Source organism: Rutilus rutilus, assembly GCF_951802725.1.
Source record: "Rutilus rutilus genome assembly, chromosome: 25".
NCBI classification, from domain to species: Eukaryota; Metazoa; Chordata; class Actinopteri; order Cypriniformes; family Leuciscidae; genus Rutilus; species Rutilus rutilus.
The window spans coordinates 6198807-6225589 of NC_140229.1; the positions used below are offsets into that span (position 1 = coordinate 6198807).

The following is a 26783-nucleotide window of genomic DNA, read 5'->3' on the forward strand; positions in this document are numbered from 1 at the left end:
CTGTCTCTTTATACATTCATGTGCAATATCTTGTACACACCTTAAACTACAGTAAATATAGCAGAGGCAAAGTACGTGACCACGATTACTTATTCTGAGTCACAGACATCTGAACATTTGTTTCAGTTTTATTTTGAACACAGATAGCATATGATCAAAATGATCACATTCACATTTGTTTTCGGCAATTCTAGAAAATGGCTGTTGAATCAGACTTAATGTAAAACTGATGTTTTTAAAACCAAACAAAATTGCTTGATATTATTATTTAGGTCAGTTATGTCTAGAATGTATTTGCACTTCCATATTTTGGCATATATAACAAATAGATAAATTTTATTATCATACAGATTTTTTATACATTAACAATAGCAAAACTTTGTCAATAATAAACTTAAATTACTCTTTGCTTGTGGTAAGTACATTAAGGACATTTATAATGCTACAAAAGATTTCAGTTTCAAAAGCTGTTCTTTTAAACTGTCTAGAATCCTGAAAAAATGTATCACCGTTTCCACAAAAATATTAAGCAGGACACATTAATAATAAGAAGAAATCTTTATTGAGCAGCAAATCAGCATATTAGATTGATTTCTGAAAGATCATGTAACACTGAAGACAATGATGCTGAAAATTCAGCTTCTCATCACAGGAAATAATTATATTTGAAAACATTTTAAAAAAAGAAAAAAGAAATTTTAGATTGTAATAATATTTCACAAGATTACTGTATTTTTGATTGAATAATTGCAGCTTTGGTGAGCATGAGATACTTCTTTAAAAAACTTTTAAAAATCTTACCGACCCCAAACTTTCAAACGGTAATGTATATACATAATAAATAGAAGATATATATATATATATGGAGGTAGCAAAACATCATGACCCAAATGGAGCACTAAGAAAGCAGGTCACATCTGGGAACTTTCCCGACCCGCTCACTTCCTTCTGGAGATGAAACTTTACCTGACATGACGTCGCTGGCTTCATTATCAGACTCCTTTCAGATACTTTCAGATGTTATATAAAGGATTATCTGAGATAAAGTAGTTTCCCCATCAGATTTTTTACAGTCAGTCTCTGTTAGCCATTTTCATACAGCATACATCATGTCTGTTCTTTGACCATGTGTTGCACTGAAAAACAACCTACTCTCATGTCATGTGTTTTATATTGGTGTGTGAAATCAGCCAAAATGTAATGATCCATAATGTTGTGCTAATCGTGTTTAACATTTGAAAATCTTATAAAAAAGTTTTTTTTTTCATCTATTTTTTCTTTTCTTTCATTTTACAAGTGTACATATCAATGATACCATTTCTGTAGGGCAGGAATTCCCAAACGTTTTTGTCAGCCAAACTCTGTTGACCTAAAACATTTACTTGAAGTTCTACTGAGATTAATAAAGTTCATATTTCAATAATTTAACAACACACTTTCATGTTCACAGTTCTCTGATGTTGGTTAATGGTGACGTGCATGTAAACAAATAAAACATATTTTTTTAGTATTTTATTTGGATTATTTGTGTTTTTTACAGTTTAATGCTTTTCATCAACTCACTCACGCAATGCAAAATTAAGTGAATGCCTGGTGTCTGGGATAATTATTAAAACGGGGCCTTAGCACTCAATGAGAAAAGCCTCCATGTGTGTCCAGATCACACACTGCCAGAGCTGCAGTGACTTCAGCTCTTGCATCCAGTCTGAAACAGACAGTAACTTTACATGATGATGAATATATGCATCACAAATGCAAAATTAAGCCATTATGACATTAGTGGTGATGACATGCGTTTAAGTTTTTCCTATCTTAATTTAAATTTAGTAACCGCTGGCCTATGTCCAAGAACACTGGGCCATCAGAACAATGCTTTAAAGGTTTATGCACGGTATTATATAATCAAGTACAAATGGCAATGTTTATTACAAGATCAATAAAACATTTTTCTTAGTAGATATAGTTATATGTATTAACAAAAACATGGCTATCAAGAAATTAAAGATTACTCACAATAGGCTAGCTTAAAAACATTTTATTAGGGCACAAATGATTACTAATAAACCGTATTAGCCTAGACGAGCATATTGGCTCATTGTTTGCTCTGATGTGTCCTTATCTGAACGCCTGCAATCAATCAGGCAAAACAGCTCAGACGATTTATCTTATAAAACAAACTATTCATTTTTTTGAATATATGAACTGTTTCAGTTAATGTTTAACAATGAAACTTAATTACCTTTTCGAAATAATCCGTTAAGCGATTTGAGGAGAGTGCACTAATATTTTCAGTTCCATTCATTTTTCGCATTGTTTCAAGGCCACGCCCACAATATGGGAATCTCATGAATATTCATATGTAGGCTTACTCCACCCACTGGAAGAATTTTTCACAGGAACTGAATATTACGCAACACCGGCCCTGGTCACGGTAAGTTTGTTTTGTGAATTTCGGTTTCTGTATGGAAACCTGTATGGAAGCTGTTGTTGAACATTTCCATCGTTGTTGGCTTGTTGCCCCAAAAAAAGATACGGTTACGATGACTTTTTGTGAGCGTGTTGTAACCGTAAATTGTCACAATGGGCACCTACAGCAGTCAGTTCAGGGTTATATTGTATACATTTCAAATAAACATTAAGCCAGAATATATATTGACTTTTGTTGCAATAATCATAAAAAAAAAAAAGAAGTTATCTCCTGAAGCATAAAACCTGATCATCTGTGTTCGTTCAAATGAGCATTAAAAAAACCCTCAATGCTGCAGCTTTTGAGTGAACTATTTTCAGATGGATCCTGACATCAGTATTCTTGATCAACAGGCGTGTGCACTGATGAAATCCTGCATGCCTGGATCTGCTGTCTCTTTATATTTATTCATGTGCAATATCTTGTACACACCTTAAACTACAGTAAATATAGCAGAGGCAAAGTACGTGACCACGATTACTTATTCTGAGTCACAGACATCTGAACATTTGTTTCAGTTTTATTTTGAACACAGACAGCATATGATCAAAATGATCACATTCATATTCGTTTTCGGCAATTCTAGAAAATGTCTGTTGAATCAGACTTAATGTAAAACTGATGTTTTTAAAACCAAACAAAATTGCTTGATATTATTATTATTTAGGTCAATTATGTCTAAGTATTTGCACTTCCATATTTTGCCATATTTAACAAATAAATTAATTTTATTATCATACAGATTTTTATACACGTTCAACACTAGCAAAACTTTGTCAATAATAAACTTAAATTACTCTTTGCTTGTGGTAAGTACATTAAGGACATTTATAATGCTACAAAAGATTTCTGTTTCAAAAGCTGTTCTTTTAAACTTTCTAGAATCCTGAAAAAAATGTATCACCGTTTCCACAAAAATATTAAGCAGGACACATTAATAATAAGAAGAAATCTTTATTGAGCAGCAAATCAGCATATTAGATTGATTTCTGAAAGACAATGATGCTGAAAATTCAGCTTCTCATCACAGGAATTAATTATATTTGAAAACATTTTAAAAAAGAAAAAATAAATTTTTAGATTGTAATAATATTTCGCAAAAATATTTTTGATTGAATAATTGCAGCTTTGGTGAGCATGAGATACTTCTTTCAAAAACTTTTAAAAATCTTACCGACCCCAAACTTTCAAACGGTAGTGTATATGCATAATAAATAGAAGATATATATATATATATATATATATATATATATAGAGAGAGAGAGAGAGAGAGAGAGGTAGCAAAACCTCATGACCCAAATGGAGCACTAAGAAAGCAGGTCACATCTGGGAACTTTCCCGACCCGCTCACTTCCTTCTGGAGATGAAACTTTACGTGACATGACGTCGCTGGCTTCATTATCAGACTCCGGTCAGATACTTTGAGAGATGTTATATAAAGGATTATCTGAGATAAAGCAGTTTCCCCATCAGATTTTTTACAGTCAGTCTCTGTTAAATGATCTTCAGCTGATGGAGCTCTTCCGTAACTTTCTGGGCTCATCTATGAGTTTTGTGGCAGCAAAGGTCAAGCTCAGATCTTCTGCCGTCCTGCTGAACGGGAACACTTCTCTGGTAAAGCGCGTCACGAAGCACGGCATCTGCTTTTTGCCGCCCAACTTTTGCCCTCTCGATTGGAAGTTGTAGGCCACCTGGTAGTTCAGTCGGGTCAGAAGTTTTGTGATCTCCAGATCTGGACCTCCTTCCTTTTCCAGCAAATTACAGAGAGTCTGAATCAACACTGCGCCTGTAGGATGCATGAACGCAGCGTAACCTTCAAAACAAAAGAGACACATGAACGTGAGTGAGGAAGTGAAGCGTTTGGGACTTTATGATCTATGCAAACAATGTTTTGGAGTTAATGAACCGTACCTGGTGGTGTGGCGTACATAACTGCGGTGTCAATAGGAATGGAAAAAAGCTCAGACAAGCCGTCCTCTTCCTCTGAGGATGAAGAGTCTGTCTCCACCTCCACACCTCCATCCAACCCATGACCTCGACAAGCCTGCAGCAGAAAGACACGAGAATCGCAAACATTCAATTAAAATCTTTAACAAGTCACAAGCCTTAGGAGAATATCCAACTCCAAATCAATATTTCATGACTAAATATCCGTAAAAGATTTCAACAGCTGTGGGAGAAAACCCCCAAAAATTGCTCTATATTTTCGTACTTCCGATTCATTTCCTATGGTCCATTTGGGCATGAACAGTAAAAGTGGGACTTTTTTAAAGACTTTTTAGCCTTTCCGAATCATGATTCGGAATATAGGCCTAGAAATAATTCACCCGAAAATATAGCACCCATAATGCACTCACATTTAAGCCATCCTAAGATTTTCTTTTTTAAGCCGAACACAGTTTGAGTTATATTAAATAACATCCTGGCTCTTCCCAGCTTTATAATGGCATTAAATAGTGTTTTGAGGTCGGGTCAGAGGTCACTGTTCCACCGGAACTCGACTCTCTTGTGAACGCGCATACAACCGTTGCCAGAAGCCAGTGATTATAGATTATAAAGTTTTTAAATATGGATATTTTTCTTACAAAAACCCATTGCTTCGCTTCAGAAGGCATTTATTAACCCACTGGAGTCGTATGGATACTTTTTTTTTGATGGATGCTACCATATCGGTATCAGCCGATATATGCTCATTTTTAATGTTATAGTTATCGGCCCTATAAGAAAATTTTAGCAATATATTAAAGCCGATAAATTTCCTTCAGCAGAGACACTTCAGATGCACACTGTTCGCCATGATGTTTCTGAACTGCTCGAAATATGATTGGAAACACTTCAAAAAGGAAAATACAGTTAAGTGCAACATGCAGCGCAAGTCTGTCTCATATAGGCTACATAAAATGATGAGAACATTATAATTGAATGCTTGGGACATGGCTTTTCACGGTGAGACTTTTGCTTTTGTAATCAGGCTCTCAAACATTATGTAAGAATTTGGATTTAGATTTATCGACCAATATATTGGCTTTCAAATATAAAGAATTATTGGTTATCGGTATCGGACAAAATTTAATATCTGTTCATCCCTAATGGATGCACTTTTTGGAGCTTCAAAAATGATATATACACATAGGATGGCTTGAGGGTGAGTACATTATGGGATCATTTTCATTTTTGGGTGAACTATTCATTTAAGAATTCATTCCCTTGTTTTAGTTAAATCATGGGGACGCAATTAAGAATTTGTTCCTTCGTTTTAGTAAATCGTGGCCTAAAACAAGGGAACAAATTATTACAACGTGACCATGGCCACAATCTATATATATATATATATATATATATGTTTGTCCCGTATGTCACGTGTAGGGCTCTCTATAATTCCAATTTTAAGATTTTTTTTCTTTACAATTTTTCAAAATGCTAAAAACAAAAAGTATAGATTTCAAAAGAATTCAAGCGAAAGAATTCAAAACTGCAATGTAATGTCAACGATACTTATAACACAGGCTCTTATGCAAGAACATGAAAGGTCACAAGAGTTTGCCTGTGAGGACGTTTTTCAGGAATTGTACCTGGATCAGGAAGAGTTTGCTCTTGTCCGCCATTGACGGGCCTCCGAAGTAGCTGTAGATCTCGGACAGTTTCACCGCACGTCCGTCAGCACCAAACACAACACCCTCCTTACCATGAGTGGATATGATGCCCATAAAACAGTCTTTGACCGGCTTCTCGCTCTCTGAGGATGGAGGACAGAGTTAAAAACCAGTGATGTATAACCAAATAAAACAAATAAAAAGTGTTCTTTTTTAGCTTATTTATTCCTATTAAAAAATTATTAGTGATCTTCTGGCAAAACTCGTATGCTGTCATAGTTTACGAGGCTAAGGACTGATTAACAATGACTCAATCTCCTCCGTTCATATGTTCAGATTCCAGTCTGCGTGACTTTTAGTCATTGACTAGTAGTTGTATTGCTCATATGATTCATTCGTTCATTTTTAAACGATGGCAACATCAAATTGTCATTCAACCTCCCCAAAACCCGATCCTTTTTCTATTAAAATCAAATTGTATTTCAACAAAACCGAGTTTGTGCCAATCTATGCTTGCTGATAATTGAGGGCAGCAGCCTATTATTAACAAACACGGACTTTGGCACCAATAAATGATCTTATGTAATGTGTTTTTAGATGAGTTCTTAAGAAACACAAAAGCCAGCACAGCAGATTTGAAACATGAATTCTGCTTGGAGGAAAATTTTTTTTTATAAATGATAATATCATTACCTGCTTTAAATGCTTCATAGATCTCTCCTGCATCAATGTCTATTTTGAATTCCACAGAGAAGCCGAGTTTGGATAGGATTTTGTGAAGCCTTTGAGTGTCTTTCTTCACGCCGCTCCTCCTGTTCAGATCTTCACCTGGATTGAAGTTCTCCACAGACACTATTAACGCCCTGTTCTTCATCCTCTTGTTTGTTGTAAAAGGATTTCTGCAAAGAGACATGATTCTCTCCTCTGTCAAACGCTGAGGTGTAATGCAGTCAAAAACTGTGTGAGAATAAGGATAGTCTGTCTCGACATCATAAAACAGGTGAGTCCTGCTATTTGCAGTCTATCAGACCATATATGGAGCGTTTCCTCCAGGCTTTAACAGTGTCATGAGTCTGATCTATGCAACACTGGCACTTCCAGACAAATCAGAAGCTTCAGCTCATAAAAAGATGATTTACTACCTTTACAAGTGCTTGTATTTATCTTCCAATTTACCAGCAATGGTTTGTTGATAACTCAAATTGAAATAAAATCCCTAATGTATAGTATATAATTACATAAAATGTTTTTACTTACTTTACACATTAAGTTGAACCATAAGAATACTGAAACTAGAATAGTAAAACAGAGTAAACAGAAAAGCATATCACCCTGCTTTCTGCTCATTTCCACTGTGTCCGTTACCCTTTCTTATATTTTTATTAGCTATGTTCATGTTCATACCTGCTGAAATTCAAAACTCCAGTGGAAAGTACATCAATAGGAATGATGCTGCCTGTCTACTGTGTTCATATCCACCCGTTCTCAGCGCAAATATAGATGTGCTGCCATCCCAAAGGCTTAAATGTAAATCATTTAAGACTAATGCAGAAGTAGCACATAAACGGCATTGTCACGTAGTGAGATATATCTGCAGAGCCACATAGGTTTCAGGACACGCGTGAAGGCGAACCATATATGGAATGAAGTGAAAAACAACAAAAAAATACTATGGAAGTCAGAGGGGACCAGAGACGGTTTGATAACCAACATTCTTCAAAAAAAATCTTTCTTCTTTCGTAACCAACAGAACAATGACACTCATACAGGTTTAGTCAGAACTTGAGGGTTAGAAAATTATGACACAATTTTTGAGGGAACTATCATTTTAACACAAACTAACAATGAGCAATACCTCTAAAGCATTTATTAATCTAGTTCATTTGTTAGTTCATGTTAGTTAATGCATTAACACATTTTAAAGTGTACAAATAAACAAATAATAGAACTAAAATTATAATTTAAAATAATAAAAATAAAAAGGAAATGTATACACTTAACACTCTTGCTAAGAATAGTTTACTTTTCAGTCCTATTATTTAATTCTTAAAAAAGACTCCATGTCTTCCCTAAATGGAAACAACACGTAAAAGGATCTTTGGAATCTTCCAACTGTTCCTGAGATTTTAGAGGGCCATTTCCTCGTCCTCCTCTTCCATTTTGAGGAAAAGAAGCTCCTGAAAATGTCTGTTGGAACGTATCCATTTCACAGCCAATTTCGTGTATCTGATTATTGGGAATTCCTTCTTTAGAAAATGGCAAAGAATAATTGCATGTTAATATTTAATATAATATTAATATCTATTTAATTATAATATAACTTGTATGATGAAAACCTTTGGAAAGTCTGGATGTGGCTTGTTCTTCACGTCTCCTTTGTTAAAGCTTGTTGGTGTTGTGTTTTGGAGGTTTTCTGTCATTTTTTGGATGTTTTAGTATTAGGGTTGCAAAATTCTGGGAATTTTCAAAGATGGAAACTTTCCATGGGAATTAACAGGAATTTATGTGAATAAACTGGGAATTATCAAAGTTGAAGGTTGGCTCTTCATAGGGAACTTAAATATAGTTGAGGAAAGTATATTTTAGCATAATCTTGACTAAAACAAACAGATGCCATTCAAATACACTTGAATATCCATGCCATTCCTCAATCACATGCACATAGCACACTGCTTACTGCATGGCTATTGAGACCACACCCCCTACTGGCACTGTACATGCCTCCATCACATGTACAGAAGCCCAAAGCACAAGACTATTGAAGGCATACATTTGAGCCTGTGGACTAAACAAAGTGAAGTAAGTTTTGATGATATTATGGGGAAATATATTTATTAAATGTTTAAATTGCAAATATCACATACAAATGTATTCAGTAGATAGCAAGCTGATAAGTTAGATGCTAAATAAGCTAGCATAACTTTATTTACCACATAAGTAGGGCTGGGCAGTATGACGGTATATATCGTTACCGCGGAAGAAAATGTCAACCGTAACAGATTTTTTTTATTCCGTGTATACCGCGACATGTAAATAAGTAGGCGTGGTTAACTCACGTGCAGCGTGCGTGAGACTGAGACACTGATATTTGTCAAAGAAACATGAAGAAAGACCAAGAGGATCCACAAAAGGAATTACGTTTTCAAAATGAACGTGATATTTTCGGGGGGGGAGGCGCAGAAGTCAACTAGAGCAGTGCAGCACACTGAAAGTTTGACAACAAGTTCATATCAATATTCTAACAAATAGAAATAACCTTAAATAATGTATCTATCCATCTCTTATGTGTACAGTTACTTTCAGAGTGGACGTGCAAGCGGTTGCCGTGGTAATGAATATTTCCAAAATTCCCCAGCTTAACTTCCCATGGAAATTTACCGGAAACTTTCTGGAAATTTACCGGAAATTTTCCACCCCTTTGCAACCCTATTTAGTATTGGGATAGGGTGTGTAAGCTGGAGGAACATGAAGAGATACCTTTCCCAGAGAAAACTCCTAAATTAGAGAATTAGTGGCCACCATCTCCTTATATTTGGAAAGTCATGCTTTAAGACAGAGATATAGAGAAAACTTTAAATATCAACTGCAACAACAGCATGCAATTATAAGGTTTCATTTGTTAACATTAGTTAATGTGTTAACTAACATGAAATAACCATGAGCAATACATTTGTTACTGTATTTGTTCAAATAAAATGTGAAATACATGCACATAATCTGTATTTAGAAGAATAAACACCTAACTTAATATATAAATAAATTGTTAACCACGTAATGAAAGAAACACAGTCCTCTCCGCGATATTCACATCAGAGACACACACACACATTCTCTCCGCGATATTCACACCAGAGATCATTCTCCGCCCCTTCACTTCCGGCCTGAGACGCGTGGCCTGGCTTGTGTGTCCTGAAACGTGTGGCTGCTGCTGGGAAGTCACAAGACAATGACAACATGGCAAATGCAGTACGTCCGGATTACATTCGTGCAACACACATTCATACTAGAACATACTTTTGTTAGACCTCGCAAAGTAAGTACTTAGTCAAAAAGTGTACACACTCAACAGAGTATGCGATTTCGGACGCAGCCTTGGCCTTTGTATTTATGCTTCAGAACCCATAAAAGTCGTTACTTTATGAAGATTTGAGGAGGAATTCATTTAATTCTTATTTCTAAATAATTATAATAATAAATAATTATGTATGGACCTAATTTATAGCTGTTTTTTTTTTTTTTTACTATCAGCAATAAGTGATAATGTTATGACACAATGAACTGTGTGAGTCTGTTGGTGTCTGTCAGTACCTGCTTTTCCTCTATGGCTGTAAAACTGTAAGTACGCTTTCTGTGGATAAGTACGGATTGCTTCTTATCATTGATGTCTGTTTCTCTTGATAAAGTACTTCTGGAACAGTGTGTTCTGATCCTTCAAGTCGAGAAGTCCTACAACACATGATGACGCACCTCTGTCAGTCTCGGATGCTCATAGATAAATAGATAACACACTCCCATTCCATATGTTCATTTAATGTTTAACATGACAGAGAAATAATAGTCATCACTCCATATGATTAAATGGAACATGGCATTAGTGTTTGTGACTAACAGGCCGTGTTGAAATCCTGTGTTTCTGGATTGGCTGTCAGCACACCTCACATGAGCACTTGAAAGTACAGAGCATGCAATAAACGGTTCACACCTTGAAGTACAGTTAATAATATAGCAGCGATAAAGAATGACTATGACGTAACTGGGCGTAACGTGTTTCAAACACGTTCAGTGTTTCCCAGAATCAATATTTCATTCAAATGTTGTTGCACCAGAGATCATTGTAGGTTTTATTTGCATATCACATATAATAGATAAACACTTTCAAGATTAATATATAATAACACAAAATAAATAACAGAATATTCACATGATTGTTTTAATAAAACAATCTAATTTAATAAAGATAAATAAAAGTAGTAGCAAAAGTACTAGTGCAAGACTTCAGAGGAACACATAGATCACGTCCTGCATGTTTCCCATCAGCTGACTTCCTGCTGCAAGTTTATGCAAAGTTATGTTATCTCGTGCAATGAGATGATATAGATAACAAGAAGCCGTTTCTCCACATATTTTTTACAGTCAGTAGTGAACCCATATGATCTTCAGCTGATGGAGCTCTTCCGTAACCTTCTGGGTTCATCTATGAGTTTTGTGGCAGCAAAGGTCAAGCTCAGATCTTCTGCCGTCCTGCTGAACGGGAACACTTCTCTGGTAAAGCGCGTCACGAAGCACGGCATCTGCTTTTTGCCGCCCAACTTTTGCCCTCTCGATTGGAAGTTGTAGGCCACCTGGTAGTTCAGTCGGGTCAGAAGTTTTGTGATCTCCAGATCTGGACCTCCTTCCTTTTCCAGCAAATTACAGAGAGTCTGAATCAACACTGCGCCTGTAGGATGCATGAACGCAGCGTAACCTTCAAAACAAAAGAGACACATGAACGTGAGTGAGGAAGTGAAGCGTTTGGGGCTTTATGATCTATGCAAACAATGTTTTGGAGTTAATGAACCGTACCTGGTGGTGTGGCGTACATAACTGCGGTGTCAATAGGAATGGAAAAAAGCTCAGACAAGCCGTCCTCTTCCTCTGAGGATGAAGAGTCTGTCTCCACCTCCACACCTCCATCCAACCCATGACCTCGACAAGCCTGCAGCAGAAAGACACGAGAATTCACAAGCCTTAGGAGAATATCCAACTCCAAATCAATATTTCATGTCTACATATTTTTATTTGGAGTAGCCATGCCATAAGCAAATAAGATTTCAACAGCTGTGGGAGAAAACCACCAAAAATTGCTCTTTATTTTCGTATTTCCCATTTATTTCCTATAATGGTCATTTTTGACCGTGAACAGTCAAAAGTGTGATTATTTTTAAAGACCATTTAACCTTTCGGAATCATGTCCATGTTTTTGCATCTGTGTGTGTGTTCACATAGCAAGTGTCACAAGGGACACCAAGTTTAGTACAATTAAAATGCAAAAATGTTCTGTCTAAAATGCCAGTATAGATGGTTTTAAACGATTTATAAAATGGAATGCAATATCAACACGTCCCTCTTGAGACACAGGCTCTTATGCAGAGAACATGAAAGGTCACAAGAGTTTGCCTGTGAGGACGTTTTTCAGGAATTGTACCTGGATCAGGAAGAGTTTGCTCTTGTCCGCCATTGACGGGCCTCCGAAGTAGCTGTAGATCTCGGACAGTTTCACGGCATGTCCGTCAGCACCAAACACAACACCCTCCTCACCATGAGTGGATATGATGCCCATAAAACAGTCTTTGACCGGCTTCTCGCTCTCTGAGGATGGAGGACAGAGTTAAAAAACCAGTGATGTATAACCAAATAAAACGAACAGATTCTGCATGTGTTTTTTTTTGCTTATTTATTCCTATTGGAAAATTATTAGTGATCTAAAGGACTGATTTACAATGACTCAATCTCCTCAGTTCATATCATATCATAGGCTATATGTTCAGATTCCAGTCTGCGTGACTTTTAGTCATTGACTAGTAGTTGTATTGCTCATGATTCATTCATTCATTTTTAAACGATAGCAACTTCAAATTGTCATTCAACAGGACATTCAAGAGGACAGAGTTAATGAGCATCTGGAATGGATAGTTAGTTTATCTATTAAAAGTCTGATTATCTGCAGTCAAATTCGTAATGGCATACAAACCCATTGACTCGTCCACACAATATATATGGAACAATTTTACTTCTTTATATAAATAGAAGAATCAAAATGTGGAGTAAGAAGTCATATTAGAAAGTAAACATCAATACATTATTCTGGCTCAAATTACCTGCTTTAAATGCTTCATAGATCTCTTCAGCTTCAATGTCTATTTTGATTTCCACAGAGAAGCCGAGTTTGGATAGGATTTTGTGAAGCCTTCGGGTGTCTTTCTTCACGCCGCTCCTCTTGCTCAGATCTACACCTGGATAGAAGTTCTCCACAGACACTATTAACGCCCGGTTCCTCACAGTCTTGCTAGCTGTGAAAGGATATCTAAAAAAGGACATGATTCTCTCTTCTGTCAAACGCTGAATTTCAATGCAATCAAAGTGTTTCAGAGTAAGTTGCCAGTTCTCAGAAGAGCTGCCTTTATAGTAGGCTATGAGCCCTGCCCCTTTTCAGAAGTCACTATGGGGAATGTTTATGGGCAATACCTTTGTGTCATCACTTCTAATTACACAACTTCATATCTTGCTGTCTGCAAACTTTAAAGGGAATAAAACTTGTAGGTGTTTTTATGCATTTACACTTGCAAAGATTTGTGAGGAAGCAGGAAGCAACATTTCAACTGAAGTCAGGGATAGAAAATAAGGGGAGATCCAATTAATATTTCTATATAGTTTATTATTATAATTATTGAAGGTTAATCTCTGTTTATAGGCAAATACACAGTAAAATAAAAAAAAATTAAAGAAATTCAATGATACAGACTTTCAGTCTTTCGACTTCAAATTTGCTTGTTTAATTCAATGTGTTGCTTGCTATTTTGTTGCAATTATTTGGGAACCTTATTAGCAAATAGATTTCTGAGAGAACAGTTTCAAAGTGAATCCTACACCAAATTTTATTCAGTGTATTGTGGAAACAAACAAGCTGAGTTCATTTATTGACTGAAGCATGTTGTCATATTACATGGTAAACTCAACTGTCACGGGAACCTGCATTAAATAGCCAATTATGGGGGTTTCCAACGAATTAAAAAACTGTTGTAAAACAGCACATTTTTCCTTTTTTTGCCAACATAGAGAATGTACAATAACAACACATAAAACAACTTATCTCAAATGACAAAAATATGATGATTTTCAAACTTTAATTGGAAATAATTCACACACACACACACACACACACACGCATTCTAATTTAAAGCAACCAACATTCAACATCGTGAAAACATGCATTTGTGTCAAAATCAATTCTGACTGAAAATTTTGCAACGAAGATTTTTTTTTTTAATCCAAGGAATATGGATGGATATGAATATAATTCCAATATGTTGTAAGCAAAAATTTTAAATATTAAATTCAGTTTAATTGAAAGACAGGATCTGGAGTTCACAACCGGAGACGTACGTGTTGCTCCAGGGCATTTCTGTCTCCAGAGGAACATTACGTTACATAAAACATTTTTTTTTTATAAGATAGTCACGCATGCATTCACAGGTGTAATGCATGTCTAGACTATAGAGAAACATTCCTTTTGATTACGTTTTTAATTGCAGCTTTTCCTCGTCTGCCAAAATTCCATAAAAAGTCACTGTAGGATGTCTGTCTAAGTAGACTAGTAGCTACACCCAAGTTAGTTCTCTAAAACATGTGAACGTAAATTTAATAATGACTAAAAATAGAGATTAAATGTATAAACTTCCATAAATATAGGTAACAATTAATTATTCATTTATTCCAGGAATGAAAGTATCCAATAGGCTAATTGTGTGGCCACGTACCGAGATAAAGTGAGCAGTTGAATAATTGATCACTGAATCTCATATGATCGAGTATATCCATAATTTTAAACATTCAGTTTTTTTTACATATAAGCCACTCACCGATAGCCTGTTTAGTATTACCATAACTGTGTACTAGCGTCCATACTTCTGTTAGCGCTGCGGTTTAGTCTGTCACTTTCAATAGTTTTTGATTGGCAGGTAAATATGTTTTATTGTTCATCAGTTAGGAAAAACGTTCTGAAAGTGATTTCAACTTTATAAATCCTCTGTGTCGCATGGATTAAATTAGAACATTAAGGCCCAGTTTCACAGACAAGGCTTAAGCCAGGCTCAGGCTATAGTTCAATTAGGACATTTAAGAAGCTTTTATAAATGTGCCTTGAAAAAACATTACTGGACATATTTTAAGATATGTCAGAGCAAGTTTCTTTCAGTTAAGACTTTGCACTTTTTGCATGATGCAATCCATAAAATAAAATAAATGTTTTGATAGACTTCTGTAGTCTGTACTGAATCCAGTGTGCGGCCAGCCACCTTCTTGCTAGCTAAAACAGCTCAAACATGCATTTTAGGCTAGGCTTAAGCCTTGTCTGTGAAACCGGCCATTATTAAAACTTAATATCAAGTTAACATCCATAATGTGAACACTCTTAACACTTTTATAAACGATTCCCTAAGACAACGGTAATTTTATATAGTTAAGGGTTGTTGTTATAATGTTGTGTCTGTCGGCTCACATTCAGTTGTGGTTGAGCTGCAGTTTCACCTCCCGGCCTCAGAGCGGCAGCAGCGCCTGCAGTCACGAGCAGAAGAATGACGTCAGAGGAGTTGGCCACGCGAGTCTGTAACGTGGAAGAAGAATATATCACAGAGGTAAACGGGCTACTTTTCAGTAAACATTTAATTCTTTATTATATTTAAGTATAAAAGCTGTCATGACGCTTTACCGAGCTCGAACACAACACTTACTTGGTAGTTAAAAAAAAAGACAGTTGAGGCCTGAATATTAAATTAAGTTTGTTTTAGTAATAGCTTAAAGTGAAACCAGGTCTGATTTTGATCATTTTAACTGACGCAATTACCCCCGGTTTCACAGATAAGGCTAGTCCCAGACTAAAATGCATATTTGAGCTATTTTAACTGAAAGCAACTTGAACGGACATCATTTAAAATGTGTCAGTGCCATTGTTGTTGTTTTTTCTAAGGCATGTTTATAAAAGCTACTTAAATGCTCTAATTGAACTAAGGCCTAGCCTAGCTTAATCTAAGCCCTGTCTGTGAAACCAGGCTTTGGTCTAACTAATTCATAAATATTTCAGAGTTTAGTGTTTAGTAAAGGTATATGAGTTTGAGTTCTGCTTGCTGTAATAAAAACATATCTGTGTTTTGAAAAGTGTATGGCATTGTAAAGCAGCTGCTGTGAAGACATGCATTCAAAGGGGAAAAATGGGATTCCTGACAGGTGAGTTTTTATTGACTCATTTCATGAGGTTGCTTAAAGTGATAAGAAATGAAACTTCTGTCATTAATTACTCACCCTCATGTCGTTTCAAACTCGTAAGACTTTCGTTCATCGTCAGAACACAAATGAAGAGCTTTTTAATGAAATCTGAGAGCTTTTTTCTGTCCCTCCATTGACAGCTACGCAACTGACACTTTGAATCTTCGAAAAGTTCATAAAGATATCGTAAAACTAATAGTAATCCATATGAATCGAGCGGCTTAGTCCAGTCGATCGCTTTATATGATGAACAAATTGAATTTCGCATTTATTCACATATAAACATTCATCAACTCACACATCAGTCGTGGTAAACAGAAGCTCAAGCATGTTCACTTGACGTGTGAGAACCAATGAGGTTCATATCTGGTGTTACGCAGCACGTTTGAGCCTAATTTCAATCTGGTCATCATATGAAGCGATCGAGTCTCTTCGGAAAGTTTGGACTAAACCGCTCGATTCATATGGATTCGTTTTATGATCTCTTCATTAACTTTTTCAAGTGTCAAAGTGGTAGTTGCGTAGCTGTCAATGGAGGGATTAAAAGCTCTCAGATTTCATTAAAAATATCTTCATTTGTGTTCTGAAGATGAACGAAAGTCTTACGGGTTTGGAATGACATGAGGGTGAGTAATTACTGACAGAATTTTCATTTTTGGATGAACTAACTCCTTTAACTAAAGGAAACCTGTAAGATTATTACTTTTTTACTAAAGCTATATTCTCTTTAGATGGACAGACTATACTGCAGTGGGTAAACGGATCCCTGGAACACGCTTCATCGCCTTCAAAGTACCTTTAAAACAGGTCTGAAGACACGAACAAATCCTTTACCTTGAAATGATCGTGTGAACTTGGATTTAATTCCAGTGCTGCCTGTTCTTTTTGTTGTAGTCTTTTAGGTGTCGTTTAACACAATCAGAAGCATTTGAACCATATGATCTTGTCCATATGTTGGAGAAGGAAGGACAAGAACTGGGTCTCATCATCGATCTGACCTTCACAACGCGTTACTACACAGTACAGGTATGAATTAAAGTCAGTGTTTCTGATGATAAATAGCTAATCATATTTTTCCACATGAACGTAAACATCTCCTCCCTGCTGAAGAATTTAGCATGATGAGATTGGAGCAAAAATATGTTTTTTCATGGAGGTTGTTGTACTAATTGTCTGTAAATGTGCAATTGTTTCAGGATTTGCCAAACACGCTGTATCACCTGAAGATCTTCACAGCAGGGCATGAAGTGCCAAACAATGCCACGATTCTCAGCTTCAAGAAGGCCGTCAGACATTTTCTCCATGACAATGAAAACAACGGTATGTTACAGTTAAAGACCCCCTGTGGTGAAAATCAAGTTTTTAATGTTGTTTATATGTCTATGTTTTTAATATGCTTTAAGACAAACCATGTGCAAATTCATAAGTCAACACCATTGCTGAGTATTTTCTCTTTAAAACTGCTGTGAACCAAAGACAGTTGAAATCACTGGTGTTTCTGATGTCAGTAACCAATGTCAGATCAGTTTCTGATGTCAGATGACCTTGTAACCAATCAGATCAACGTGTGATCATCAACGAGTGGATCTCTGTGGATATCTAATTTGCATATGCATAGAACCGCGTATTTGTATACTAAATGCGGCAAGGGCGTAGAGTTACATTCAAGCTATTTTAAGGCATGAAGAATTTATTTTTCAAGGAAAAAACATTAAATATGTAATTTTGGTGATTTGATCAAATTGACTACATTATGAAAGATGTCTATTATGCTCACTAAGCTGTATTTATTTGATCAAAATACAGTAATATAGTGATATATTATTACAATTTGAAATACGTTTTTTTATTTTAGTATGTTTTAAAATGTAATTTATTCCTGTGATCAAAGCTGAATTTTCAGCATCATTACTCCAGTCTTCAGTGTCACATGATCCTTCAGAAATCATTCTAATATGCTGATTTGCTGCTCAAAAAACATTTATTATTATTATTATTATTATTATTATCAATAATGAAAACAGTTGCTTAATATTTTTATCGAAACCATGAAACCTTTTTTTAAGAATTCTTTGGTGAATAGTTAAAAAAATCCGCATTTATTTGAAATCGAAATTGTTTGTAACATCATATATGTCTTTACCGTCACTGGAGAACGATATAAAAGTATATATATTTTTACAGAGAAGCTGATTGGTGTTCATTGCACACATGGTTTGAATCGCACTGGCTATCTTATTTGTCGGTAAGTAGCATATTTTTTTATGAATGTTTGCAAACATGCCAGCCGTATTCGTGATCATTCAACTTTGTCTGTAGATGAGCTATTGCATCCATCCGTTGTCACTGTTAAATATTATATCATAGATACCTAATTGATGTTGATGGGATGAAGCCCCAAAAAGCAATTAATTGTAAGTATACTCACTTGTGTATTTGCATGCTTTTTTGGTATTATCTAAATGGTGTGATTACTTCCAGTGTTCAATGCGTCAAGAGGACACTCAATTGAGAGGCAGAACTATCTAGATGACCTGAGGAATGGGCCCAAGAGAAGGTGAGCTCTTCTACACAGTTGTACGTACAGTACACATATAACTTTACATATTATAAAGTTTACTGTTGCGTGTAATTTTACCTTTACTTTTATCTCGTGCAGTAACGTGGGAATGGAGAAACCAGACCAAGAACCCTCCCAGGGACTAGCAAACGAGACACGACATGAGGCTCCTCATCATCGAAGGGAACAGCATAACCATGATCCTCCTTTCAATGGACAAGGATTTCACCAAGGGCGCAGGAATCCCCAGCATCAATTTTTGTAAGCTTCTCCTGTGCTTTTTTTTTTAAGACTTTGAAGAAGGATTGTGAATTGTGTGATCATCTAAAGCCTTGTTCAGACTGTCAGTTGTGCACAGGTGACGTGAGCAAGATGGCGCCAGTATGTTTGTCGGCTTGTCGTCAGCTCCGTCAACTTCTACTATGTTTGTTTGTGTTGTCACTTACGCTTTGTCGGTACTGTTCTGTTGCTGCTACAAGGTCCTATGATCGGAATACTTTGTTGGATCTCAGAAACGCACTGGTGACGACCTGTTCTTTACAACGAATGTCACCCTTCGTTTATTTACCCCACCGCTGAGTGCGTCATTCGGCTACCTTGCTGTATCTCTAACCGTAGGAAGCGTCGGAGGCGCCGAGGCAAACGTGGAGGCGTCCGGGTGAAGATCAGGAGAGGAGCGAGTGCTTCTCCTGCACAATTAGGTCCCTGCCAGCTCTTTGCAGACATTCTAGGTCGGAAAGATCTCTACCTGGCTTGACGTTCGTGGGATCTGAGGTACTCTTGTCCACGTATACATTACCCTGCATCGACCCCAAATGCTCGTTAGCCCTGCTCAACCGAGATTGCGTATCCGTAGCGGTGGGGTAAACTCTCTGAACATCCGCCCTTTGGAATACTCTCGTTGCCCCCAGGCTGCGGTTTACTAAAAAGCAAAAGTGGCCCTGGTCAATAGCAGGTTAGTGTCTAACAAGACTTTCGTTCTGAATGACTTTTTTTCTCGTCACAATCTGGATTTTCTGTTTTTAACCGAGACATGGATTAGCGCTGGAGTTGGCCAGTCGTCTGTTTTTAGTCAACTTTGCCCAACTAATTGTTCATTTATTAGCACGCCGAGGTGCGTTGGAAGAGGAGGCGGTGTGGCTCTTGTTTTTAGGAACAATTTTAAATTACGGACACTGTTTGCAGGGAGTTTTTCCACCTTCGAACTGCAATGTGTAATTGTAGAATCTGTTATGTCACCATCGGTTTGTGTACTTATCTATAGGCCCCCTAAGCCAGACAAAGACTTAATAACTGAATTCTCTGACTTTCTTTCTCATTTTGTGTCACTGTATGATCGTCTCCTTATACTTGGTGACTTTAATATTCATGTTTGCTGTCCGGATAGACCTATGGTTAGCGATTTCTGTGGTGTAATAGATGCCTTTGGCCTTATGCAACATAGATAAAGCTACTCATTAACTGGGACATACACTTGATTTAATTTTATCTTATGGTTTTAATGTTGATAATATTGTGATTGAGGAGGCCTCTGATCATAAGCTCATTATATTTGACATCACCCTTTTCAGTCCCCTGCAAACTGTCAGAGTTCAGGATCATTACTCTCGCCATATACTGCAGCTCAGTTTTCTGATAGTTTTTTGAGTGGAAATGTTGCATCTACTATTGCAACAGCGGCATCGTTCTCCTCTAGTCCGGATGAATTAGTTACCCTTTTTCACTCATCTTGCTCTTCCATACTTGACTCTGTAGCACCTTTCACATACACTCGCTCCAAATTAAAATCTCATTACTGGTTAAGATGAGGATACGCGCTCTCTTAGGCAGGCCTGTCGTAAAGCTGATAGGAAATGGAAAAAGGATCATCTCAATGTTTCCTTTCAAATTTTTAAGTCTGCATTAGCTTCTTTTCAGGCAGCAGCAGAAATAGCCAGAGCAAAGCACCTCTCTGATTTGATCAGTAAACACTCAAACAGACCAAAAATTGTATTTAGTACTATAAACTCTGTTATCAACCCCTCAAATTCCCCAGTTGTTGATGTATCTACTTTTTAAGTTTTTTACTAATAAAATTGAGAACTTTAGATCAGTGTTTACCCCCACCTCATCTGTTACTCCGCCTGGTTGCTCAGGGGTACTGGCTACTTTTAACCAATTTCAGCCCATCTCTCTCACTGAATTGAGGAATTTAGTATCACATATGAAACTTACTACTTCATCTTATGATTCTATCCCCTCTTCTATTATAAAGGATGTTTTTGATGTAGTCGGCCCCTCCATTCAGGTCATCTTAAATTCATCTCTTGCATCCGGCACTGTCCCTACATGTTTTAAGCAGTTGCGGTTGTCCAACCCCTGCTCAAAAAACGTGATCTCGATGTTAAATGCCTAAATAACTACTGTCCCATTTCTAAGCTTCCTTTTATTTCTAAAGTTCTGGGGAAAAGCTGTTCTGTCACAGCTGCTCCCCTTTTTGACCACCCACAATATACTAGAACCTTTTCAGTCAGGTTTTAGATCACTTCATAGTACTGAAACAGCTCTGCTCAAAGTAACCAATGATCTTCTTCTTACACTAGATTCAGGTGATAATGCCATCCTGATCTTAGTGCCACCTTCGAAACCGTTGATCACAACATCCTCCTTAAGCTGCGTTCACACTACAAGCGACTTTGTCGCTGCATGTCGCCAGTGGCTTGCGATGAGGTCGCTAGTAGGCGTTCCCATTACTGGTTGCCTAGTAATGTTTGTGAGTGACATTCACGGATGTTACTCCATGTTGTACGTTTTTTGCTGCTACAAACAAACGTTTTGTAAGGAAAAGTCTAAATATAAATTAAATTAGTACATAAAATGCATAATATTAAAGATAAACGAGAAACAGCGAGTGCTCTTTGCCATCGCGGCTATTTAACTGCAGCAAACGGGCAAATGCCGGTCTATCTGGGTTCACGAAACCATTCAGTCTCGGAGTCAGCATGACGAGTACCACTGTATGTACACAGAGACCTATCATAAATTATAGGACCGTTTCTGACTGCTAAAATGAGCCTCTCATTCAACTTGCCTCAGTCGGACTCAGCACTGAAGAGTGACGGATCACGTGCGCTCCACTGACTTCACTCCTATTGGTTGTCGCTCCCGAAAGTCGCTCTTCATTTGCATAAAGTTGAACAGATCTCAACTTTGTCGCGTCGCCAGACACGCCCCATCCGGTCGCCAACGGTCGCTGTCGCGCGTGTCGCTGGAAATCGCCCGCTCCCCATTGAAATGAATGGTATCGTGTCGCTTTGTCGCTTGTAGTGTGAACGGGGCTTTACTCGCCTTTGATCAGCAGGTGGGCATTAGGGAGACTGCATTACTTTGGTTCCGTTCCTATCTCAATGATAGGACTTTCTCAGTATCTATTGGCAAGTTCTCCTCATCTTCTGCTTCTGTTTCATATGGGGTCCCTCAGGGGTCCATCTTGGGTCCTATGCTTTTTAGCCTGTATATGCTCCCACTGGGTGACATCATAAGGAAGCACAACATCTCTTTTCATCTCTATGCGGATGACTCACACTTGCCTCTAAAATCTAGGGATTCCATACAATCTCTTCTGGCCTGTCTCGAAGACGACGTCAACTTGGATGGTTAACAACTTTCTCCAGTTAAACAGTGACAAGACAGAAGTCATTATTTTTGGTTCTCCCAAGGCAAGATGCACTGTGGTACAAAATTTAGGTCACTTCACCCCATTTATCAAACCTTATGCCAGAAATGTGGGTGTCATTATTGACTCAGAACTCTGCCTTGACAAACAGATTAGTTCTGTTGTCAAAAATAGTTTCTACCAGCTCAGAATGATTTCCCGCCTGAAGTCATTCCTATCTTTTAACGATCTTGAGAAAGTTATCCATGCCTTTATTACATCACGGCTGGATTATTGTAATTCCCTCTACTTTGGCCTCCCACAATCATCACTTAGACGTTTGCAGTTCGCAGCAGCACGTCTTTTAACTGGCACTAGGAGGCGCGAGCACATCCACCCCCATTTTGGCCTCCTTGCATTGGCTCCCAGTTCCTTTTAGGATTCAGTTCAAAGTTTTATTGTTTGTTTTTAAGGCACTTAATGGGCTCGCCCGATCACCGACCTTGTACAGCCATACTCAGTTCAAAGGTCACCAAGATCCTCAAACAAAGGGCTCCTGCCTGTGCCGCGTTCACGGCTTAAACAGAGGGGCGATAGAGCCTTTGCAGTTGCTGCCCCACGTTTGTGGAACCAGCTCCCCCAGGATATTAGACCTGCTCCCTCCATTGCTGCATTCAAATCCAGTTTAAAAACTCATTTTTATTCCTTGGCCTTCCTTGTTCCCTAACCTGGCACTCCTGTTTGTTTTCTGTATTTCTGTGTTGTGTGCCCTGATATTGAAGGTTTTCTTTTTATTCATGTTTTATATAATTATGATTATTGATTCTGTGTTTTTATTTTTTACTTGTCTTTTTAGTTATTCATTGTACAAATGAATTAGCGCTGTGTGTAAATGTGCTTTATAAATTAAAATGACTTACTTACTTACATATCCCATAGGATTACAAATGTGAACGGCAAAAATGATCTGAATTCACTCTGGTGATGTCCGATCTCCTCAGTTAATAATTAATTATCACCCAGAATGACTGTAATGTTCTCCAAATTCATTATTGTTTGTTTATATCATTGCAAAATGTAAACTGCATTATCGCACAACTCAAAACTTTATCCGCATACATACAGAACACTCACATATATACAAAATGATATATACTATACATCATAGCTCATTGCAAAATGTAAAACTAAAATTATCGCACAGCTTTAATCTTCTAAATGCGACTATAAGACATTAAGATATTACAATATTATAAACATTAACATCATGATTTTAAGTAAGGGCTGCTTTATAACAACATCTATTAAAAAAAAAACTATACAAATTAATTTGACTTTATTTGACGCCATTAGATCTCTTGTTCGGTGAAGTTTACTGTTGTATTTAATTAAAACATTTTATCTCACATGCAGTAATGCGGCGGTGGAGGAACCAAACCAAGAACCCTTCTGGGGACTAGCAAACGAGGCTCCTCATCATCGGAGGGAACAGCATAACCATGATCCTCCTTACAATGGACGAGGATCTGACCAAGGGCGCAGGAATCCCCAGCATCAATTTTTGTAAGCTTCTCCTGTGCTTTTTTTTAAGACTTTGAAGAAGGATTGTAATTTGTGTGAACATCTAAAGCCTTGTTCAGACTGTGAGTTGTGCACACCCCATTGGAATCTGGGTGTGAACGGCAAAATAAAACAGATTTTTAAAAATCTTTTGATAGATAGGGAAGGGGGATGGGGTTTGATAGCACTTATCTGTATTTAAATGTCAGAAACGTAAACATTATGTGGTTGAAAACACTGAACGGTTAGCGCCAGACAAAGAGCAAACGCAGATTTGAATTTAGCAGTTGATCACGTGACGCACTGAACGTTCTAATACCGGTGTGATAGTACGCTTCAATGGGTTAGTTATCAATTGTATAAATATATATTTTTTGTCTTTTGGAAGCTGCATTCAAATCCATTCGGCTCAAAAATCTGAATGGGCCTGATGCCTCTGTAGTCCAGTACCGCAGCTACACACTATCAAATTGCAAACCCTGTCATGTTGTTGACGTCATTGCCATAGAAAACATTGAAACCAACGCAGGTATTTCGCCATGAAAGAGAGTTGAGGACAGTCAATCATTTAGATCAGATTCCAATCAGATACAAAAATGAGCAGCACTGTGACTTGACATGATTAATGATATCTTTAGAATCAGATTTGCACTGAACTGGTTTTGCGGACTAAATCATCATCAACATTAGCCGCGTTTCCACTGTCGGGCCAAAAGCGGGCGTGCTAGTGCGTGCCAGGACCAGTCGTGTTTCCACGGTCACTTCAGGGGCTTGATCGGGCCTCGTCGGGGCTTCCTCTTTTGGCCCGCCGAATACCCTGATCCAAAGTGGGCCAACTCGGGCTTGAGGAGTGGTCATGAACAGGGGCGGAGGTTATCTTGAGTCTGGAGATGGCAGCGCCGGTTGACCGGCATGACCGCTTGGAGAGATCAGATTATTCATATAGGCTATTACAATCATGTTTTAATTTTATCAGTCAGTACGTCTTGTCTCTTTATACCAGACTGTCTGATATCCATATTTAGCTCTGCATAAAGTAAAGCAACTGCAGTTTTTTGAGAGCTTCCTCTTGTTTCTCTGACTGAAAATATAACCGTATTGGGAGAGAGTGCTAAAGTTCCTCACGTCGTATATTTGGTGGCACATTTGTAGAAATTATCTTTCTTTCTAAATGTGATGTAAACATACTGTCCTGTGACTACAATAAACAGAAACAGATGCGACTAGTACGTGTGTCCTCTTTCTTTTGTGAAATAGCCGTAAACCACTTTATTTCTGTGTGACTAATGTGCAATCTTGACACAAGTTAATTCATTATGATCAATGTATCACTTTTGATAGTAAACCTGTGGTAAAACGTTTTAAATCTTTAAGTAAGGTGAAATGATGGTTTGTGTGACTGTTTCAGAGAGGCGTGTTACGAGCGGGTTTAAGTGAACGCTGTTCCTTAATCATTCTCATAATTTCTCCTTAGCCCGTTTCAACAGAGGAACAACATGATGTCGTTCAGAGCACCTGAGCCACAGTCCCTCCCTCCGCCTCTGTTTCCTCATCCACCCCCGGGCGTGAGACCAACGAGACCCGGTTTTCCCAACCAGAGCGTCAGAGGATTCTACTTCGGTCCTTCAGCCCCATATCATTCTCCACATCGTGAGCCACGCCACAACCCACATGCCCCTCCAGACAGATCCACAAGACCTCCAGGGCCTCACCGGAAACCTCGACACAGAGATAGGACTCCTCGCTGAAATGGAGGAGACTTCATCTGTTCAACCCTGTCTGCTGGACTGTGCTGTCAATGTTAAATCATTTTCTCTGTGAAGGAACTGTGCTTGTTCTTTAAAGAGTAAATGGATGTGGTTTCTCAATGAGCTTGACTTTTCTTTTTTTTTTTTTTTGGGACTCCGCTAGCTAACAATACTATACGTTTTTAGATTAATTTATCTCTTATTAGGTCAAAATCTAAATCATACACACAATAAATGACTGCCACATATCTTTAATGCATTTAAACAAAGTCCCGTTGTCACTTGTATTTATATTCTCAGAAGTAAACCTGGTTTTTAGTGTTAAATTGGCTGTTTTGTTATTATTTTTTAATTGTGTTTTTATTTTGTGACCTGACAGTTTGTGTACTTGGACTTTGACTCAGTTGGCTACAATTGGACATCAGCACCATTTCTTAAGAGTTTAATGAAATGTAATATTAAACATCATTGCAAGTGCAATTACACTTGTTTTATAATCTCCTTATATTTTACATATTTTATAAAGTAATTTTTTTTTATCCGTTAAAATATTCTAGCTGATGTACGGTCCATTATTTAGGCTACAATTCTACTGGTCAGATGATCTCATTATTCTGTGAGAACCCTGGTTGAGGTCAAATTAATAAAAGGCTTATTTGTTCAATCACTTGTAATTATGAATTTTTTTATGGGTTTTAGAAAACGAGCTATTAAGTAGCAGATATATGGTCATCACCACTGAAAGGGAAATTTAATATAATATAACTAGAATATATATATTCAATACAATAACTTGTTTTTATGGTATATTACAAAAGTTCAATTTAAAACTGATTCATAAAACGATTTATTGACATAATTTATATATTAAATAATTGGTATATTGGTCCAAAAAAATCGCAAAAGCCTTTTTTTTCTTATTTTTGCTGCATTCTATCATGCATCCATACGGAATAAAAGTATTATTATTTAAAGGTCTGAAGCGTTGTTGCTTATGAATATACACAATAAAGGGTATAACAATAGGAAATGTAATGCATTGTTTGATTTCGAAAATAAAGCACTGCCTATCATTGTAGAAATATAATTAAAAGTAACAGTAAAATTCATATATTATACGGTAATAACGGTACATAAGTTAGAGCTTTTTTTAGCTCATTATAGAAAAAGTACAAGCATCAGTGATAAAAAGCCAGCAGGT

At 37.2% G+C, this 26783-nt stretch overlaps 3 protein-coding genes across 3 annotated transcripts; 1 reads left to right on the forward strand and 2 right to left on the reverse strand.

The window, feature by feature from the left end:
* Positions 1 to 3499: 3499 nt before the first annotated feature.
* LOC311285501 (caspase-7-like) lies at positions 3500 to 6985 on the reverse strand. The gene is made up of 4 exons (XM_084401152.1): positions 6754 to 6985; positions 6040 to 6203; positions 4379 to 4511; positions 3500 to 4280 (listed from the first exon to the last, which is right to left on the reverse strand). Exons 1-4 carry the CDS (start codon positions 6971 to 6973, stop codon positions 3973 to 3975), a joined length of 825 nt encoding a protein of 274 aa, XP_084257278.1. The 5' UTR covers positions 6974 to 6985; the 3' UTR covers positions 3500 to 3972.
* A 4004-nt stretch (positions 6986 to 10989) lies between these two features.
* Positions 10990 to 13151, reverse strand: LOC311285500 (caspase-7-like). Its single transcript, XM_084401151.1, has 4 exons — positions 12918 to 13151; positions 12245 to 12408; positions 11623 to 11755; positions 10990 to 11524 (listed from the first exon to the last, which is right to left on the reverse strand). Exons 1-4 carry the CDS (start codon positions 13135 to 13137, stop codon positions 11217 to 11219), a joined length of 825 nt encoding a protein of 274 aa, XP_084257277.1. The 5' UTR covers positions 13138 to 13151; the 3' UTR covers positions 10990 to 11216.
* Positions 13152 to 15319: 2168 nt separating this feature from the next.
* On the forward strand, positions 15320 to 26246 carry dusp11 (dual specificity phosphatase 11 (RNA/RNP complex 1-interacting)). Its single transcript, XM_084401150.1, has 11 exons — positions 15320 to 15452; positions 15974 to 16041; positions 16812 to 16887; positions 16975 to 17106; positions 17277 to 17400; positions 18265 to 18325; positions 18448 to 18494; positions 18562 to 18637; positions 18740 to 18901; positions 23688 to 23837; positions 25309 to 26246. The coding sequence occupies exons 2-11, from the start codon at positions 16007 to 16009 to the stop codon at positions 25580 to 25582; spliced, it is 1137 nt and encodes a 378-aa protein (XP_084257276.1). The 5' UTR covers positions 15320 to 15452; positions 15974 to 16006; the 3' UTR covers positions 25583 to 26246.
* The last annotated feature ends 537 nt before the right edge of the window (positions 26247 to 26783 follow it).

Coding starts and splice junctions, on each gene's coding strand:
- LOC311285501 (XM_084401152.1), bottom strand. CDS start 6,973: ATGTCTCTTTGCAGAAATCCTTTTACAACAAACAAGAGGATGAAGAAC. Junction 4,512..6,039: donor GCAAACTCTTCCTGATCCAG/GTACAATTCCTG, acceptor TTTCTGCTGCAG/GCTTGTCGAGGTCATGGGTT. Junction 4,281..4,378: donor TATGTACGCCACACCACCAG/GTACGGTTCATT, acceptor TTTGTTTTGAAG/GTTACGCTGCGTTCATGCAT.
- LOC311285500 (XM_084401151.1), bottom strand. CDS start 13,137: ATGTCCTTTTTTAGATATCCTTTCACAGCTAGCAAGACTGTGAGGAAC. Junction 12,409..12,917: donor CTATGAAGCATTTAAAGCAG/GTAATTTGAGCC, acceptor CTCCATCCTCAG/AGAGCGAGAAGCCGGTCAAA. Junction 11,525..11,622: donor TATGTACGCCACACCACCAG/GTACGGTTCATT, acceptor TTTGTTTTGAAG/GTTACGCTGCGTTCATGCAT.
- dusp11 (XM_084401150.1), top strand. CDS start 16,007: ATGCATTCAAAGGGGAAAAATGGGATTCCTGACAG. Junction 16,042..16,811: donor AAAAATGGGATTCCTGACAG/GTGAGTTTTTAT, acceptor TATTCTCTTTAG/ATGGACAGACTATACTGCAG. Junction 18,326..18,447: donor ACTGGCTATCTTATTTGTCG/GTAAGTAGCATA, acceptor ATTATATCATAG/ATACCTAATTGATGTTGATG.